The 21,438-nt window shown below is 38.1% G+C and overlaps 1 protein-coding gene across 1 annotated transcript in view; it reads left to right on the forward strand.

Annotated features, from left to right (window-relative positions):
- sema3bl (sema domain, immunoglobulin domain (Ig), short basic domain, secreted, (semaphorin) 3bl) overlaps positions 1 to 21,438 on the forward strand; it is a 78,001-nt gene that overhangs the window by 50,033 nt on the left and 6,530 nt on the right. Inside the window, exons 5-14 of the mRNA XM_033969801.2 lie at positions 10,011 to 10,101; positions 12,994 to 13,110; positions 13,566 to 13,708; positions 15,544 to 15,658; positions 15,998 to 16,067; positions 16,175 to 16,319; positions 18,936 to 19,167; positions 20,036 to 20,127; positions 20,277 to 20,318; positions 20,447 to 20,672. Of these exons, the coding sequence (XP_033825692.1) occupies positions 10,011 to 10,101; positions 12,994 to 13,110; positions 13,566 to 13,708; positions 15,544 to 15,658; positions 15,998 to 16,067; positions 16,175 to 16,319; positions 18,936 to 19,167; positions 20,036 to 20,127; positions 20,277 to 20,318; positions 20,447 to 20,672 (1,273 nt within the window). The remainder of the gene's footprint in view (positions 1 to 10,010; positions 10,102 to 12,993; positions 13,111 to 13,565; positions 13,709 to 15,543; positions 15,659 to 15,997; positions 16,068 to 16,174; positions 16,320 to 18,935; positions 19,168 to 20,035; positions 20,128 to 20,276; positions 20,319 to 20,446; positions 20,673 to 21,438) is intronic.

Here is a 21,438-nt window from a genome sequence, read left to right on the forward strand (position 1 = left end):
AAGGTGGAACAGAGTGTTGCCTGTTTGAGAGAAGTGCTCAGCCTAAATATGCAGGGTTTGTGAATGAAACAAAACAAAATTCCAGGTCTGTTTGTGATAAGGAAACTACATTATAACATCAGACAATAGCGTAATATGGGCCCTTTAAGTCACAGGGATGTTCTGGTTTACGCTTACATTTTGCATATTATCGTTATTTAATGATGTTTTTCACTCATATTGGAACATTGAGGCATTATGTGAGAGAAGCTATTTCCCAAACCCTATATGTTGTGCTGCCCAAGAGAATAACACGATATTGAACGTTGTAGGCCTGTCACATTAGCCTAAGGAAACCCAGTGCCATCAACAAATCTCTTTCCAACTCTCTTGCATGTTTTATGTAGTCTATATTTCACACTACTCACACACTTGACACTTTGACACAGCAGCTCTTGTGTTTCTCAAAGGTTAAAAAGGTGACCTACTTTTCCCACACTTTGTCCTTTTGTTCAGTACCACAAGCCACTGTTGTTCTCGTGCTCCCTGCCGCACTCACCACTGTATATCGTATGTGGCCTGTGGGATATTGCGTCCAACCGAGTGGGGAGGGCTGTAAAACAAGGAGTCTAAAACTGTACCATACCAGAATGGCATTAACCTAGAAGTGAAGGGAATACAGTGTGTAGTCGTACTAGTAGTTAGAGTATTGTTGGTAATAATAGTAGAAGTACATTAAATCAAGGGTCATGTAGATAGCAGTTGTACCTCAGTATCTGGTAAAGTTATTAGAAGTAGGTGTATTAGTATGGATTGAAAATATAAACAGATGAACTAAAACAGCAATTTTTTTGTCTTTATTTGAAGGGACAAAGCACAGAGACATAAAACAGAGATGTTTCACCCCAGATTATAGCAAACACCTAGTTTCCATTTGCAGACGGTGAGCCAGGGTTCTCAGGATGACTTTGTAGAAATTAATTGATTATAGTATTTTAATTATACTGGGTCTAATGATACAATAAACTACTACTAAATATAATGAAACTATTAAATGTTTTGGAAACTAAGATTATTATAGTTTTGGAGATGGGGTCCCAAGCTGGTTGCGTGGTTGTTTTGCCTGAAAAATAAAATAAAAGTAAAATTCCTACTATATATGTCTTGTTTGTAGTAAATGAATACTAGTGGTGATGGCAGTTGTAACAGTATATAGTAGTAAGTTGACTTTTTACTTCTGCCTCCACTAGCACTTCCCCTACAGCGTTGGCTCTGCCCCATGTTGCTGTCCCAGTGCACCATCCCGGTTTATAATATATACCCACCCATTTTCTCCTCTGTTCTCGTGCCCATTCTGACCCCGTTCCACCGAACCCTATACAGGGCGTCCTGCTCCAGACGACTGCGAGCTGGGCCACGCTAAAATAAGCAGCTATAAGTCGCCTTTAAAGCCTCTATTCATTAGTATTCATTGGTCCTACAAATGGCGCAACTGAAGTGCTTTTGTGAAAGGGCAGCTCACAAAACATAGTAACTGTGGCCTATAGACAGAATGCACTGGATCGGGAGTCATTTGTTGGACTAAAATGTCTTGGCAGCAGACACATTTGTTCAATTAGCCCCGGATTCTTCCCACACTGTTTTCATTGTGATGGTAAAATGGATCTCTAGTTTCTAAAATAAACGTCACCTAACAACAGTGGTCAGCCCCCATTTGGATGATGAATGGTGCTTAATTTTATCTGCTCTGATCTAATGGTGAAGTTGGATTGGGTTTTACATGTGGTTAAATAATGTGGGGAAATACTTCTTCAGTACTTGTACGTGATCATTTCTACCCATGAACAGCTTGAAGTCCTCTGGTATTAGCCTGTCCTGAGATGGGACTCTATGGGACAGGACTTGGGTGGGATGACCTTTGACTTCTGAGGTGTTTCATCATATCCAGGTTTGCGTATGTTTGCGGTGGACATGTTGTGATCGTACTGTCACGCCAAATCCTACATTTGTTGCAGTGTACGTGATCAGTTTTGAAAATAGACTTCAACGGGGAGACAGGGACACGAGACGGGCCTTCAGCCGGTCAAATATAATTACAGTAACAAGCTCAGTGCTAGACATATTGTGACACGTGATGTTGTATTATTCCTCTGTGCTTTATTCGCTGTCAAAAGTTAGGTATTCATCTGGAACACTGTCACTGTCGGCCTCATGATAGTTACTATATCGACATAAACATTGTTGGTTGAGCAGTCTGGTTGGCGGTGTGATTCGAGCTCCCACAGACGAATGCTGTCGTTGTGTCCTTGGGCAAGACACTTAACCCACCTCGCCCCTATTGTCTGTGTGCACCTGCGCGTGACTGTGTGTGTGAATGGGTGAGTTGTTCCTTGATTTTGAAAGAGCTTTGAGTGGCTTAAAGGTGGAAAAGTGCTATATAAAAATTTGACAACTGGACAATGCAATACTATGGAAATTTGTTTTATTTTTGTTGTAATAGGAAAAGATTTGATCTGTGCAGGGTTGAAAAAGTAAATTCTATGACTAATTATTACTATTGCTTCATTCTGCTATTTATCTTTTGCAGCTCACGCCTTTTAATTATTGTAATTATATTTAAGCATGTGTTTACTGGGATTATGATGAGTTTCAATATTATCACAGTTTATTTCTGTAGCAAAATATTGTGTGTTAAAATTTATTATCATGACAATCCTAGTGCACTATGTAACTTTTCTTTTGGGGGCTCACCACTTGTCTTCATTGTAAAGTTACTGCTCCTGGAAGGTTCCACAATATAATCATATTTATCATGCATTTATTCAACCACAGGTGTTTTTATTACTGAAAAATCATTTAAAAACATGCAATACTTACCGTGAAGGCGTGCCTCTCGACATATTTGACCAGTAACTTGATGGGCCAAGTTTAATGCCATACTGTGAGACATTCCAGGCAAAACAATACCTCCATGGAGACAAGCAGATGGTGGATATGCCATTAGAAAAAGTGAAGTGCTTTTGAAATCAGCTGTTCTGCCACAACTGGGAGAATGCTTTTCATGATTTTTGATTTCATATAGAACTTTGTCACAAGCATTTTGCATAAATTTTAAAGGCAACCACTCGGCCTTTAGTCGTTAAGTCGATCAATCGGTCAGTAGAATTGACCAAAATGTGTATTAGTCAAGGATAAAAACAACAGTTTTAAGCCTGGTTTTAAACATTGTCAAAGTAGAGGTCTGTCTCACATCTTCAGGATTGTTATTGTTCCAGATTTTAGTTACCTAAAACTGAAACACTCATCCCCATGTTTAGTCCTGACTCTGGGCACCAGCAGGAGGCCGGTCCCTGTGAGATGGTTCATATGGCACTAACATGTCAGAAATGTGTTACGGTAGTTGACTAGTCATTTTATTTAGATTATAAGGGTTTTGCATTTTTTGTATTTTTAATGTAAGCAGACAGATTAAACTAATGACTCATAAATTGACAAAATGCCTTTATATAAAATGTTTCCTACTACATTTTTCAGCATAAAGATTTATTTTGCCTGTAGTTTGTCTTGTGAGTAGAGTTTGGACCTATAGAAATGCATAATACAGAACTTTTACCATGTGCCATTTTTAGCATTTCTAAACTACAACCATTCAGCTACTTGTCGTGAGAAGCAAGTCTTTGCCTTCTGTTTTTCCTCTTCACGCCAGGCGCATTCTCTGAATAAATAAATATTTATTTCCTATTTGTTTGATGTAAAAGATCAGATCTGTACTGGAGCTGGTTTGTTTGATGACAAGAGTACTTTTATTTTTACAAATTACATAAACACACATGGTCCACTGTCGTTTTTCATGTGAGTGTTTCCAAACACAGATGCTCTCCTCAAAGTGACATTCATGGTACATTTGTGTTGTGTATATTACATTCATCAGAGCATAGACAGTTTTGGACAACAATCGTTTCTTTGTGAGTCCGTTTGTGTCCTACCTGGCACTGGGACAGCCCAGTGTGGATCAAAGCATGAAAAGGGAACCAACCAAAACAGTTACACTGATCAAACTGCGGAGATCAGTTGGTGCAGCTATAATTGAAACCAATCTCATACATTGTGATGAATCAGTTACTGAAATAATCAACAACTAATTCAGTATTCCATCATTTTAATCGTAAATGGTGATGGAACTGAATGTATTTCTTTTGGAACAGTGTAGGTCTAATGAAAAATGGGCTGATTCACTTAAAAGGGGGATAAAATAGGCGAGGCTGGCCCACTGCTCTGATGGTGCGTTGGTGTAGCTGGTGATGATAAAGGATGTCTCCTGTGGTAAAGGTGTGGAGCAGGACACAGCACAGTGAGGGGCTGTTCAGTTGGATTCACTTGGCTCTATTTACTCTATTTAAATCTGAGAACTCTCTGTCTGTTATGAACTGGAACATGTCCTTGCCTTTGTCCATCATGAACAGCTCGGGGCTGGGTGTGGTGCATTCTGGGACAGGACGTGGGTGGGATGACCTCTGACCTCTGATGTGTTTCATCTTTTTCAGGGGTCCATTCTGTGTCTGAACATGATGTGATGTCACCGTCACTGTGGCTCTTGCAGAAACCTTGGGTTCTTGAATATTTAACTTAATTAGAGACAGACTTTCAGTTATTGAGTTATTCATATTTGATCATTTTCAAAAATGAATAATTAACTGAGCAGTTTGAGGTATATTTGTGAACTGTGTTACAGTAAATAATCTTTATTATTGCATTACCCTTGTATCATAGACATTCACTATTCTTATAGGAAGTGATTGGTTTACTATTCATTTACCAAATAGTCACTTGGTTGTGATATATTTTAAGTAATATTTGTATTAATATCTCAAGCTTCTTGCACAAGTAATGTGCAATTCAGTTAAGCCTTGCTTAGTTAAGGCTTATGTAAAGTTGAGGTACACTTTAATGTCCCCGTGGGAAAATTTGTATTCTGCATTTGATCCATTTTTCAATGCGTCTGGGGCAACCTGTTAGGGGCAATGGGGACCCATGTCCAGATCTTGAGCTATAGACTTGGTCAGGACTAGCTCGAGGATCTCACCTATTGTACATGTTTTGGTTGATGGGAAATGGGAATGCCCGTTGGAAAACCTCCAATGAGAGAAACGCACAAACTCAACTTACAAACGTTGAACCCAGAGCCTCTTGCTGTTAGTCCCTCAGCCAAATAGGCCTATACATTGAGTCTAAAAAAATGAATATAGTTGAATCTCTTGTAGTACTCCTCATCTCTTGGTTGGTCCAATCAGACTAAAAAGTGGCACTCCCCCCCTGGAGTCCTGTGTAGTGGGCCGTGAAAATAAATAAAGTTTAATTTCACTGGTAACTCAGAACACACACACATTTGACTGTTCACAAAGCAGACTAAACAAAAACACAACCAATTACAAAAGACAAAATATAAATGAGTCATTAGAATATTTGACCACCACTTGCTGAGAACTGCAGTAGCAGACTTGATACACATTGAATAAATCTTGTACTGTTCCCCTGGATCATAGCCATAAGATATTATTAATACTTCTAATAGTATACTACTAATATTACTAATACTAATAGTACTGGCATTACATATAGTTTTAATACATCTATGTTTTTTTTATTTTTTTCTTGCACACATTGCATCAGTCATGAATCTTGCATGTCAAATTTTAAATAAAATTATCTAGTTTCTATCAAATCGTGGGAGACAAAACATTGTATTGCTAAATATATTTTTGGCAATACACCAGGTTATATAGCAGAGAATGATGTCTATAAAAGTACATTTGACTTCAATACTTTCCATCTGAAACATGCAGAAGATGTTAGGATAAGGCCATTTCCAAATCTAGTAGTGATGCAAAAAACTTAATCAAATCAGTGCTCCTACTGTATACACTGAGCTCTGGTCCAAAAGGCGATATGGTCTAAAAGCTTATGGTGTCTCATACCGTGTATAGGAACTCTGCTCCTGCTGCACATTACACCAGTCGCTCCGGTCTAGACTGAGCCAACACAAACACACAGTACTTCCACATGGAGAAACATCCAGGCCACATTCATATGAGCACCGCCAAAACAAATATATCACAGCAGAGCCCATGCCTTTAACAGAGCTGGACCACTGACTGCTGCATGGTTGACACTCCACGCAAACATGTCACACATTTAATAAGAGGGCAAAAATGTACAATAATAAGTCATGTGATTGAATTATGAATACTGTACTCATTATAAGATTGTTATTATAAGTTAGATCTCCTGATGATATGGTCAAAGGTCACATTTCTGTAGAGCTTTTCCACCTTCGCAGCGCTTTACATGAAGGAACCACTCGCCGATTCATACACCAGTGTACACAGACACTGGGGGCGAGATTGGTTAAGTGTCTTGCCCAAGGACACAACGGCAACATTCATCTGTGGGAGCTGGAATGACACTTCTAACACTCTACCAACTGAACTATTGTCGTCCGACATTTATAGCCACGTTTTAACCACCTACACCAAAACAAAGAAAACAATAGGGTTAATAAGAGTTTGCTTATAGGTGCTACATGACACATTAGGGCCATGGACAATTACGCAATATATGACTCAGGTGATCTTTCAGACTTAATTTGTAACAGATACTCCTTATTAAGTTTCATCCATGCAAATTCAATATAGCATTTCTGAAAAAAAAAACACAGTCAAGACAACATATGGGTGGCTTATCAGAGCTGCGTCAGAATTACAAAGTGTATAAAGAAGTGGATTAAGGGAGTGTGACGTCATCCATAGCGTTCGGCTCCAGTCAAATGAAGTTCATCAAGGCTAGCAATTAAGGGGCGAATTTGGAGTTCCATATCGACCGACCACATGAGTACCAGAGCAACCAAAGAGCCTATCCAGGTTGAGGCTGATGAAGTGCTTTAGTTTAGCACAGAGCAGGCACTTAGCAAAGGTGTCAATCAAACCTGTTGGGAGTGACCTCAGGGAAAGAAGGAACCTGATTTGTCTGTTATTAAAGTTCACATCTTGATTTACGGACACAATAGTGAAATAAAACTACCAGGATCATGAAGACACGAACATTTTAAGACAGACAGAAGAGTGACAGTTTTTTTCAATGTAAAGTGAATTGGACCCAGACTAGATGGAGCCGAAAGCGCGCCCATGGTCACTTCCTATTTGGAACATGTTCACTCTACAAAACTTCCTGTTGACAGAATTCAACCATCTTTTGCTCTCCACATGTTATTTGATGCATTCCTTTGTAGTTATCGTGATTATGATGATTTTTTTAAGTTCTTTTATTAGGTTTTGATTTCTTTTGCCAAGTGATTTATTGATTTTTGCAGTTTGCTACACTGGTGATCCAACCCTCTCCATGCAGTGGGTTCCAGGCTTTAGACAGACATATAGCCATATATAATCATGTGTATCAGATGCATGGAAAAAACTGTGCTACAAAGTTCTATGAGGCCACAAACATAAAAGATACATCTGGACCCATGACAGTCTTTATAGCGTCAGAACAGAGCGTGTTTCTTGTGGTTTAAGACAGCCTATAGGCAAGATTTCATCATTAAGCTGTTCTGAAGCTAATCAAAAGCATTTCTCAAAAATATGACATTATATTTAACAGCCATTTGTGCATTTAACTCAATACAAATGTTAGTACTTAACTATTAGTATATTTTGGAGATGTCCTCATCTCCCCTGCGATGTGGCGTCAATTGAAATCTCTCAAATTTAAACAATAGTGCATTATGAGTCACTGTGATGTCCGGTTCACTGGAAGGGCAATTAAATCACTAATCCAGTAAATCAAGCCAGAACTTTTAACATTTTGACATTTGGGTTATTTTTATAGTCATTTTTATATTAGTTATAATTTTTTGCATCATTCTGTTGATGCCGTGGTGTTTTTGACAGACGTCTTTGCTAGATTTTAAAGAGTCATTATTGACTTTAATATTAACATCACCAACTAAAGAAACTCATGTCATATTGTAAGTAAAACCATCTGAAAATACAAAAGTATGGGTCTACAAAATTATATTAAAGTGCAGCTGTTGGTGGATTCAATGCTAAAATCCCCATACTTCCAGATGAGGGTCAAGAGCCGCGTTTCCCTATAGATTACATAAGAAATATCTAAAAGGTAAACTTGATATACAATTTAGCTGACCCCTTTTAAATGTTATTGGCGATACAAAGTTGTGATGTCATCTAAAACCCAGCAGTAGCGTAATGCAATATATTTACTTGGATTAAGTTAGATAAAGTATGTAAACAAAAATATCTGACTGTGATTTTGCAACTTGCCACATATGGTTCTATTTCCAAATAATAAAATATCTTCTATGTTCCATCTAAAACCATAATATTGAAACACAATATAGCCTGTATACCTCCAACTTTACCCATGCACTGGAGACAGTTTACAGTTGCCGTCTACAATATGAACAATTCCAGTTGACCTGAATCCACTTCTATAAAAACAATGATCTGATATTTCGTTTCTTTCACTTTTCTGGGAACTGTGTGAAATAGAAGCTTTTTGATAATGCATTTCCTCCGTTTCAGTTCTCAGACAGTTCAGTTAAAGGACAGGACCAAAATGATTCTAAAATGAGCCTCTGATTTAGTTCAACAGCGCATGAAGGATTACTGTGTGATAGGGGACTTTCTGAGGCTACAACAAACACTCTCCGGGAGTACCTGATTTTAATTTGCATTTGCAGCTGATGAAATGATTTCCCAAAAGAGGAGTGGGATATTTAAGAAGGGAATAAATCGGTTTGGGGAAACTTGATCTTGTCATTTTTAACATAAAACAAGACTGCAAACTATAACTGCTCAGACTTCATTGACGTTTCATTTTGTTTGCAGTGGAGTCTATAGAGTTTCACATGAGAATTACCATGGTCAATTTTCCCACTGGCTTATATGCATTCAGGGATTTTGTACTGTAATATTATCAAAGAAACATTTTTTTAGAAAAGCTACATTTTTACAGTTTTACTTTCTACCATGCTGTAACATTCCCTCATCAAAAACTTGCCTGATATTTTAGATGCCATCCATGCATGTTTTGAGTATTTTAGCGATCTCTCTTGGGCCCTATTCAAACCCTTCTTATGGTTAGCTGTGAGATTCTGTGAAATGCTCAGCTACGTCATCCAAATATATAAAAACGCGATAAAAACGGTACACAGCGACTTAACGGAGTGACTTAGGACAGGGAGCAAAGGGAGATGTTAATATGTTGTTGTAGCGAGCAGTGTATATACTTCTATAGGAGTGCAACAATACTAAATATTCAGTTCAGTACGGCTTTCACAATAAAATACACATTGACTCACCCATGCTACTACTCCAGCATCATTTAGCAAAGCAAGAAAAGAGTTAAGCATGCCACACTTTCACAAACGCAAGAAAAAACTGCTCTATAAAGGGGCAACTATACCAGACCTGTCACAATAATATATTCTGGAGCATGATATATTGCTACAGAGAAATATTGCTATAAACGATAATATTGAAACTACTTTATGCCACTAGTTAAGACTGAAATAATGCAAAAATAATCCCAGTAAACCATTTTTAAATAGACTGGTTCATTAAAACATATGAGCTGCAACAAATAAATATCAGAGTGTACCAATAATTACCCATAAAAGAGACTTATTCACTCCTCCACAGCTCAAAACTTATTGTATTACAACAAAAATACCCTAAATCTTCCCACTTTTGCAAAGAAAAAGTGCTCACAATAAATACTGGGGCCCAAAATATATTGTTTCAGCTTTCATATATTGAATGATAAGTCGACATGTTAATTAAACTCTACTACATTTGAAAAGAAAGACATATTTTAAGTGCAATTTAATAAAATGTGTAAAGATAATTAGCCTAGAAATATTTTTTGTTTTAAAACATGTCATAATCACATCGACATCATGACACTGTATTGATGCATCCTCACACTTGTCCTGATGTTCTCTGTTTCTCCTGCAGCATGTGTTCTCTTTGGAAGCCTCTAATGTGGAGAATGGACGAGGGAAGGTCCCACATGATCCCAGTCTGCCCTTTGCCAGCATCTTCACTGGTATGTCGCATCTCATATTCCATCTTTGCATGCTTAATGTTCCGTAGAGGCAAATGTATAAAAATCTAAATTGACAGAGACCAAACTGGGCAATTCAACGCTAAGGAACGATGTCACAATTCAACCTCTGGGTCCAATAAAACTCCAGATTTTTGCACTATTCTAGCATTGGAAAAATGTGCTATATTGAAAATGCATGTTGATTTTTGTAATGTTTGGATACAATCCCATTTACTGAGGCTTAGAATTCTTATAAGGAATAGCATTGCAAAATATTTCTGCTGCTAGATTACATTGAAAGAGCCCATATCATGCTGTTTTCTGATTTATGTTATAATGTTGCTTCCTCATCAAAAACAGCCCTGGAATTTATAATGTCTTCTGAACAAAAGGTAAAAGTTAACCGTTAACTTGAAAAATACAGTTTCATAATATCACAAGGTGGAACAGATCATTTTGAGCTATGGAGATGCAGACAGACTGATAAGAAAGGATTACTCAAACATGTGTGAATGAAACAACTCCAGGTATGTTTTTGATGAGGTAACAACATTATAACACGGTTTAAAGGTCACAAGAGTTGATTTTGCGTAATATAGGACCTTTAAATAGCAGTAAGGGATTTTTGTGTTTATATATTTTAATCTGTTACTATTACTTCAACCTGGCCTTAAAAAAATACATTAAAAGTCATTGTTAAGCTCAGTAATATTATCTGTTATTTTGAGATATCGCAATTTAGTTTCTCCTGAATACACTGGTCTGTTCTAACCCATTTAGGTACAGCTGTTCCCTATAAATGTCATTAAATATTTAAGGGTTTTTTTATGACCAGTTACTGAGGAGGCTTTGTGTGGTCATGTACAAAGATCTATTTACTGTAGCTAATAAAAATTACTTCAGTGGGAAGTAGAGATAAAGTTATTATTTTGCTCCCCAAGTACAAGCAAATTCTCTAATTTCCCTTAAAACTCAATTTGATTTACTGTACAGGCAAGTTGTGCAGATCCCACCTTTCGTTGTGTGCAGCTGGAAGTTTTCGGGCTCTGAATGTGTCCTATAATGCATTGTGTCTGGCAAGAGGCTCTCCTCTTAGAGCCAGGACCCCGGTAGTTTGGATCTGAGTGTAGATGAAGCTCAAATAGTTGTCAAAGAGTGTCATAGGATCTGGAGATGATCTGTAGCCACACCTGCACATGTGCCTCATATAATAATGTTGAAATAGTTATTCTGTCCTAGCTGGAAGGGCATACACATTTAGTTCCACTGTAGTTGAATCAAGACAATGGTTGAGGGTTTAGCTAATGAGTTGTCCTTAAAGTTACTTGCTTGGCAGAATACACACTTCTTCTATGTTTTACGGAGATGTGAGTGTTGTCACTGGTGAATCTCTTTGCTTTCAAATGGGCGTGATTGACAGGTAGACAATCGGGGACCTGCACGTTCTGTTCAGATCAAAACAAATATGGCTGTTTCAGGGACTGCAAAACGTTCTGGATTTCTGCAGAATCAATGTGTAGCACTAAACTCTATTAATCTGAAGTTAGGGAAAAGCAATTTTGTTTGTAAATGATAGATGACCAATGAACTCCGTTTCACAAGCGTTACTGAAAAAAACAAATCTGATGTTTGGTCAGGCATGAAAAATAAAAATACAGGGAGATATCATTCTGGATTTGCCAGGCAATAAAGTTACATTATCTACTCAAACTATCTATTATCTATCTACTCTAATCTACTACTGGCACCGGTATAACATGTGTTAAGATGTAGCCAACGTCTTTTGGAGCAGTTGAGATAGTTTGATCCAAAATATGATGCTCTGTGTAAACCACAATATTGAACTAAAACGGAAACAGGTCAACTGACTTCCTGTTCAAAATTGCACAACAGAAAAGGCTATGTGATACTTTCAACCCTACAAGTATGACCAAGAGTCAATCAAGCAAAATACAACTCTGAGTAAACTAATAAAGGGGGAACACCATTATAACATGATTAAAAGTCAATTTAATGTATGTCCCCTTTACGTATACAACACAAAAATGGTTCAACATTTCTCAAAAGCAGGTTGTGAAATTATAAATACCACTGGTGGTTGTCTTAGAATCCTATTAAAAGCCTTTGATTAGAAATATATATAAATATTATGTAGAAACCTAACATTTGAGTGGAAGGACCGCACCGCTAGCATCGCAGTGTTGTCCTTGACCTGACCTTAAGACCTTTGACCTTTATGTCCTCCCCTCTCTGTAGACCTCTGGATCGATAAAAAAAACACATCTTCTATCAGTAACCTCTCTCTCCAAAATAAACACTTTCCTTTTCCACATGAGAGTAAACTACACACAAGCTTTCAACATCTGATCAGCTCTTATCATACACAAGTCTCAAAACCATTTTAAGTTGAAATTAATCCAAATATTTAGTAGAATATCCAACACCGTCAAGGGACCTTTGTTTTCTTGATAATGCCTATGAAATATTACCTACATGTGAGATCATTTTCACACCCTGGGCCAGTAGTGTACTCATATTTAAAAGTCCAAAACGGCAGTATCTCCTGTACAAAGTTGTCTTGATTTGAAAATGGTCCAGAGCTGATTTCTATCCCTTGCCAATTCCAAGAGGTATAATGTTTTTGAGTAATGGCAGACAACAACTGCTAAGTGTTTTCTTGATTGAGGAAGGATTTTGTGTCTCTATTTCCGCGGTTTGGTCAGAAATCAAACTGCAGTTATTCTCAGTGGAGGATGTAAAGTAGTAGTTGTGTGTCAGGCATCATTTCCTCATTGTTCACTTCTGCAGGCATTCACCCATGTATCCCTTGACCCACATCTGTATTTGTGAGTATGTTTAGTCCTCATTTTGACCCCGTCTCACTGGTTTCAGGAGGTGAGCTGTACACAGGACTGACTGCAGATTTTCTGGGCAGTGATCATGTGATCCTCAGGACGATGGGAGGACGCTCCACTATGAGGACAGAGACTGACCAGAAACTACTGCACGGTACCATTTACTCTAATAAATAATTTATGATAGTAATACTTTGCTGTCACCAGATACCAATATATTATATTTACCTTTCAAATAAAACGCAATATTCAACCATTTACATTCATGAAATTTAATCTCTGGGGAGGCTTTAGTAGAAATACCAGAATAGCTGAGAAATGGCGTCCCTACTGTGTGTATTGTGCTCCTCTGCTCTTATATTGTGTTGGAGCAGCAACTCTGTTCTAAGCTCTAAAATTATACTCTGGAATCCAAGGGATCCTAAGAGTTCTTATTGTTTCGAAACTGTGTCCCTGCAGTTCTTAGAAAGCCTCATAAAAATCAAGTCCATCTGCCTTTTGTTGACTTGTGAATTTTTCCAATGCATCCGCAGTCATTGCCATTAAAATGGTGTGATTTATAAATGTCTTTTTACGTAATAGGCAATTTAAAATCTGTTTTTCCTGTAGACCCCAGGTTTGTGGCCGCTCACCTCATCCCAGACAATGATGACAAAGACGACAACAAAGTGTACTTCTTTTTCACTGAGAAAGTGAGTGAGTCTGGGGACAGAGAGGGAGCCATCTACTCAAGGATCGGGCGAGTGTGTGCGGTGAGACATCTTTATATTTAGTATGTCTGTGTAATCCCTCCATCGTCCAGGTATGATCCATAGTAAAAGTCAACTGGACAAAAAGTTATAGGAGATATTTCACTTCACATCCAAGCCCTCACACCTAGCAGCCTATTGGCGAGTCCTATTGTTTTCTTTGTTTTGGGTCTGCGGATGGAGTTATAAATAGGAGATTATGTCTAAGGCCCCTATTCCTGTTCAAGGGATTGTCTTTCCTAACCAAAATTGCTTCTTTTACTCTCCTCTCAAACCATTTCTTTTCTTTCTTTCTTCACTATCTTCAAAGGAGTGGTTAGTGGCTTTGAAATGGAGATGTATGGCAGACTGGGGTCCAGAGGAGCTCTCACGATGGCGATGGTACATTCTGCTATGGAGTGGCTGTTTAGTTTCTCCACTGTAATGCTCACTGCACTCTTCACTACATTAAATGGAGTAGTACTTTTTATCCAGTTGACAGATTTGAATTTTTCCAGTTTTGTCCAGTTGACAGTTGACAGATTTGAATTTTTCTTTTACTATTATGTTTAGAATGTATAACTTTGGACAAATATGCTATGAATTGTGACCATCAGATACTGACATATAACATCTCATAAAAGGTTGGCACAGATAGCCTGAATCGTTGTATCTTGTTCTCTTCTCTCCTGGGAAAAGATAAACAGTCTCTTGGGGCTGTGCAGTCTTGTGGTTTTCTCGGGAGACTACAAAAGAAATCTAATATCTCAGATCTGTCCAAGACTCACACAGCTGTCAGGCCCAAACTCTGCTCCAGCTGCTCCAAATGTTTCTCACATTCTTTCACGCATTCATTTTAAACCAGATGCTGCTGCTGTTTCCTCACGCAACTTAAATATTCTGCTCAGGTTCAACCATGAGCTTTTTCACTTGTAATGTAAAATCTGTCTGATGTTTCAGCCTGTGCCGTCCCTATCACACAGTCTCACGCCAAAATAATGTCATCACTTCACAAACAGATGCTCATGCCAAGAAGTAGTCAGGTCCTGTCAAATCCACTTATAATGAAAGTGTACAAGAAGAGGATTTGGCATTAAAACACCTGCTGAAAGGAATAATGATATTACAAATGTTTAATGCCGTCATGCAAGTAGTATTTGTAATACTGTTTGTTTAAAATCACAATGAAGTAGTGTGTCTTATTTCCTATTGTAGAATGTCATTTTCAATTTTGAATGGAATTGAATATCTCTAAACTAAAATTTGCAAGAAATAAAAAAGTAGTATGTGCCAGTTAGCACATCTCTTAAACTCTCTTAAAGCAGATCTATTATGCAAAGTTGACTTTTCAGATGTTTTAACCATGTTATAGTTGTTTCCCTTACTCACTTACCCTCTTGAAGTTGTTTTTGCAGTGATTTTTGCTTATTTGAGCAATCTTTAATCGCTTATTTTTCAAGATGCCATATTGTCAATCAATCCCTGGTTTCACCGCCACCGGCATACACCCACTACTCTGTCCTTACTTCGTTCTTCAATTTTTGTACAAATAAAAAAAAAATATCCAGTACTCCAGGCCGACAGTTACTTTGTTGTGATCACGTTTACGGCGACATCAGCTCCCATTGGGCACCGTGTTTTTCTAACATGGAAGTTGTTTTAGACTAATATTGCGATTTAAAATGTGCACATTTTAACATAATGATCCACAGGTGTCTTAGATTATAACTATAAAGCAGACACAAGCACAATAGGTCTTCTTTAAACACCAGTGTTCCATTTTGAATCATCCAATAATATTCTATACATGGCACAAAACTGCAGCATTGTTTGTTTTTGATTATATTTTGCTTTGGCAGAATGATGTTGGCGGTCAGAGAGTGCTGGTGAACAAATGGAGCACATTCATCAAAACCAGACTTGTGTGTTCGGTGCCCGGACCTCACGGTATCGATACGCACTTTAACCAACTGGGTGAGTCTGCAGCCAATAACTGACAGAATATGTGAAGTGAATAGTTACACTCCAATGTGGTAAAAATATCAACAGCGTGTGTCTTGGTTTTATGAGTTAAATATCTAAGGTGACATTCTCTATTTTTGCTTATTAAAGTTAATGATTATAAACCACTTTTGAACAACCAGACACACATGTTTTTAATAGTTACATCAAAGCACCTGTACGACCTTACACAAGTTTATGAGGAAAGTCTTAAAAGTTTTCAGTTGTTAAAACCCAGTTGTAGGCGAAAGTAACTGATGTCAAATAAAATAAGAGAAATGACTGTTATATGTTGTTTAATGGTTAAAACAGAGGATGTGTTCTTGCTGAGGACCAAAGACGAAAGAAACCCAGACGTCTATGCCATTTTTAGCACCATCAGGTAAACCAATGATGGATATGACTGTATAAAACTCTACATATTTCAAAACAAAAATGTGAATCAATTATGGGACCTACATCATTTTCTTCTCTCTATTTTCTGTACAGTAATGTGTTCCAAGGCTTTGCGGTATGTGTCTATCGCATGGCTGATATCAGGGAAGCCTTCAACGGGCCGTTCGCTCACAAAGAGGGTCCAGACCACCAGTGGGGGGCATATGAGGGCCGGGTCCCCTATCCCAGACCAGGAGTGGTAAGTCACAGTTATTATGTACTTCACTTTTGTCAGGCAAAGCACTGTTTTCAATCAAGCGATAAACTGCTGTGAGATCATAGTGATGGAATGCGTTTGTTTGTTAGTACTTTAGTTTTAACGGTAAATGAAGAGTCACTCTTGATGACGTTCAGTTTTAAGAACCGCATGGGTTTGAGCCATAAAGTAATAAATGCAACTATCAAAATGTGTCATCAAGGCAATGAACATGAGGGAGAGGTGTCTTGCCGAAAGAAACACCAACAGGGTTAAAAGTATCTACTCCTCCCCCTGCAGAATAAGCCAGACATGTACATAAGCTTTAATGCATTGTGACATTTCTTTGGCCTTTCCACTGAGCTCTGTCGCTCTTGCTGCTTATGTTGCTTGTTGGCTTCTGAGTGCAATAAACACCCCAATTTACTTCTATAAACCTGCACAAAGTTTTCCCACACCCGTTACAGGAATATAGGGAAGTTGTGTTTCTTATAAGATATCCCATTTATTCTCAGAACTGTGCGATACATCAAGTCTGACGATTTTATACTGTAATACTATTGTTTTACTGCATTAACTAAACACACAATAATAAAAATGACACAACAACAACAACTGATACAGCAAACCCAGGTCTAAGTTCCACTTATCATCAAATTGTAAACCTCATTCTAAAGACACTTGCAGTCTTGATCCAACTCAGATATTTATGTTGAGACCTAAAAGCTCCGTTTGATTTCATGCAACATGATGTACACTTACACAACTCTGTAGGGTTTGGGGTAATGATTGTTACATCATTTAAATGAAAAATGCACTGTTTTGTATGATGGGAAAACAAGCTAAAGGCCATACCATTTAAATGGAAGGGGAATTTGCAGATTTTAAAAGACAGGAATGGGAAAAGCATTTGTAGATTAAAAAAAAATAAGAAATAACACCTTTTGATTTAAATAGCAAACCTTCAAATGTATTGAAAATATTATAATGAATACACATGGTGTAAGGGTGTTCCACTTTGGACAAAATTAATGGTCATGATTTGGCTCAGAGTATATCAGAGCCTCTTGTGAGGCATGTATTATATTTGTCTGCATTATAGTGAATGATGTCGAGGACTTTTCTATGGATATAAATCTAAAATCACATCCAATCCCACATGACATACTAAACAGATGTTAAAATCTGGTGTGAACAAGACCTTTGTCCAGTCCCACTTTGGGGCTGATTACTGGAACATGACCTCCCAGGACCCATCACTGTATGTATATGTAACAGAGCAAGTATCTCATATCTCACGTGTCAAATAACTCAAACATGTGTCTTTTACATTATATTTGCTCCTGTCCAGTCCAGACTACACTTTAAATTCCTCCACTGTGGAAACCAGACCAAACCCATCACATAGCAATGCTGCAGACCTCCTGTTGCTATGATAAGAGAGGATAATATTTAAAACAGGCAGAGCTTATGATTGAAACAAATGACTAGAGTGTTACTACCATCCGTTCAAATGTCTGACCCATCTTATAAGAACATGTACGCTAACTCTGTTAGGTCTCTTATTTTGTTTTTCATTTGGATATTGCTAGGGATGAAGCGACACCATAACTGTTGTGATTTATTTGACAATCACAGCTCTGCAGAGCAGTGAGCTCTGAGCAGAGGAGCTGACCATAAAGAGTGCACATTAAAGCTACTGTGATTATATTGGCCGACCCTCCCCTGTTGTATTCTCACATATCTTCAGTAGATGCTATTTATAAGACACTATCAGACTGCAGATACTGCAGAGATACTCCCTCAATTCAGAGCAAAGATTCAAAGAGTAGAAGTCATAAGTTATTTTTCTTCCATTTCTGTCCTCTTTTGTAGTAATCACAAAGAAACATATTCAAACAAACTGTTTTTAAATGCCCTGCGGCACACTGTTCAGGTAGTTTTGGTTGGTAGCGCTGGTCCCTTTTGGGACAGCAGAATGTAAAATTGCTAAATGAGGAACTTCAAGCATAAAGTTATAGTGTCAAATTTATTTTTAAACAACTTTTAAAATGTTCCTTCTCTTTTATAGTTAGACTACACTGGAGGCCTATGAGTGACTACACTGCTTCCTATTAACTAAACTTAAACACACTGAAAATAAGCATGTTTTTGGCTGTTGGTAAAAGAGCAGTCTTTTCATCTGGCAGAACAAAGTGAATTCCTCAAAACACTGGAAAAACATGTATTTCAAATGAGAAAGACCAGAGGTGTTTTTAATTGTCTTTTGGAGCAGCTGCTATTCATCATAATCAGAAAACACAGGAGGGGCGGTTCTAATCTGGAATTATATTTGACAAACAGTGACTTTAAATACGCTTAACAGTCTCACTCAAGTATTTCAATAACTTTTTATCCTAGGTTATTTGCTTTTCTTCATTACATTTGAGTACCACAACTAGAACTATAGAGCGCACTTCAAAGATCACAAGGACTCGCACTGGAAGATATTTGGAACATAAACACATCAATCACCTTGCAACACAAAACCACACATGGTACAAAACAATGTCCCTGTACTCTGCCAACAGGCCAAAAGTTCATCCAAAAATATGAACTCTTTTGTGTATTGTTTCGCAGTGCCCCAGTAAGATCACAAACCAGCCGGGCAGAGAGTTTGGCAGCACCAAGGACTTCCCGGACTCAGTGCTGCACTTCGCCCGCAGTCACCCGCTCATGTGGAGGCCCGTGCACCCTGCCCAGAGGAAACCCGTCCTGGTCAGAGCCAATGTCCCGTACAGGCTGCAGCAGATCACAGTGGACCGTGTGGAGGCAGAGGACGGACAGTATGACGTCATGTTCATCGGCACTGGTATGACTGATGGATGGATGGATGGGTTGATAGATTGATGGATGGATTGATTGATTGATTGATTGATGGATGGATTGATGGATGGATGGATCGATGGATGGATCGATGGGTTGATGGATGGATTGATGGATGGATTGATGGATTGATGGATTGATGGATGGATGGATGATTGATAGATTGATGGATGGATTTGATGATTGATAGATTGATGGATGGATTGACAGATTGATTGACAGATGGATGGATGGATGGATGGATTGATGGATGATTGATGGATGGATTGATTGACTGATTGAGTGATGGATTGATGGATGGATGGATTGATGTATGTATGGATGGATGTACAGATTGATTGATTGACTGGTTGAATGATGAATGGATGGATGGATTGGTGGATGGATTTATGGATGGGTTGATTGATGGATCGATGGATGGATTGATGGAATGATTGATGGATGGATGGATTGATTGACTGATTGCGTGATGGATTGATGTATGTATGTATGTATGTATGTATGTATGTATGTATGGATTGATTGATTGATTAATTGGTTGAATGATGGATGGATGGATGGATTGATGGATGTCTACCTATGATTATATTCTTATCAAGCAAGCTGTTAGCTGTTGATAGTGGGTCTAAGTGTACATTTTGTCCTCATCTCCATAAGTGAGAGCTTTTCCTGGTTGCTGGTCTGCAGTCTGCATTTCTCAATTGTCAAAGGAAAAACACAGGAATGGAATAATGAAGTTAAAAGTTGAACTGATTGGAAGTTGTCAGCAGGATGGCTTCAGAACTATGTAGCCACTCCATACTATAATCGTAGTACTCACTGCATGTTTGAACAAGTGTTTGTGTGTGTTGCAGATGTTGGGACAGTTTTGAAAGTCATTACCCTGCACAGTGGAAACAGCCTGGAGACTGAGGTGATCACACTGGAAGAACTACAGGTTTTCAAGGTGGGTTATGAACAAATCAGGAGTAATGTCTGAATTTGGATGAATTTGTTGTTGTGTAATTGAGAAATCGAGTGCTGTTTTGTTTTATGATCAAGAGTTGGACTTATGTATTTGCTTAAACTTGCTTAACACCATCTTTTTACTTGCAGGTTCCTACTCCTATAACCTCAATGGACATATCAGTCAAAAGGGTGAGTGGTTCAAACATTCATTAATTTTAACTTTTAGAACATTGGAATTACAGATGAGTTTGCAGTAAATATACTTTTTATCTAAATTATTTAAAACATATTTACAAAGCATTGACTTTTACCCACAGCAAGCAGTGTTTGTGGGCTCGGAAGTGGGGGTGGTGCAGGTGAAGTTGCACCGCTGTGAGACCTATGGGAATGCCTGTGCTGAGTGCTGTTTGGCCAGAGATCCGTACTGTGCCTGGGATGGGACGTCCTGTTCTCGATTCGTCCTCAACAGTAAACGTCGCTATCGCCGCCAGGATATTCGCCATGGCAACCCCGTACTGCAGTGTGTCGACCAAAACATGAGTGGTAAGATGTCAGCAGCTTTTTTTATTGGTTGAAGTGAGTAAATTTGTCTTTCTCTGGAGTCTTTGGTTTCAAGCCCCATACATTTATATTAGAGGGGTCCCATATGAGGCTTCTTGCCCAGAGCCCCTAAATTTTTCTGCTTTTAATGGCTAAATAAGACCTATGTTTGGAAATAGCTGTGGAAAGTTTACATTGTTCTCATTTTGTGTATGACTCTTGTCCAAAGTCAATGAAAAATGCAGATTGAAATAAACTTTAATAAACAAAATCTATTGAATGAGTTTAAGAACAGGTCTCCATTTCTCTGAGGTGAAGGTGGTTTAGGTAAGGTTCATGAATCAAATAACACTCACTCATTTTTATTGCTCACTTTAATTGCATACAAAGTGACTCCTGGAAAACAATGGGTCGTTTCATAAAATTATAAAGTAAAATTATAGATTTTATAGTTGAGCGCTATAACAGAAGAATGAATTTAATAAAGTTTGCAGTCTTTGTGAAAAAACTATATTTTGACCTCTTCGTAACAGCAGTCATCTACAATAGTGGTTCTCAAACTTTTCAAACCAAGTACCGTCTAAGGTATGACTTTCTGTGTACCATCAGATTTAAACCCACACTGTCGAGCCTAAATTAGGGTGAAAATGATCTCAAATTAAACTAAACCATGGATAAAGTAGTAGGAAGTGTTTTAAATGGGACTAAACACACTCATCCCACAACCACATTTACTGCTAAACTGGGCGATACATGGAGGACTAAAGGG

The sequence above is a fragment of the Periophthalmus magnuspinnatus genome, chromosome 7 (genome assembly GCF_009829125.3).
Source record: "Periophthalmus magnuspinnatus isolate fPerMag1 chromosome 7, fPerMag1.2.pri, whole genome shotgun sequence".
Lineage (NCBI taxonomy): Eukaryota > Metazoa > Chordata > Actinopteri > Gobiiformes > Gobiidae > Periophthalmus > Periophthalmus magnuspinnatus.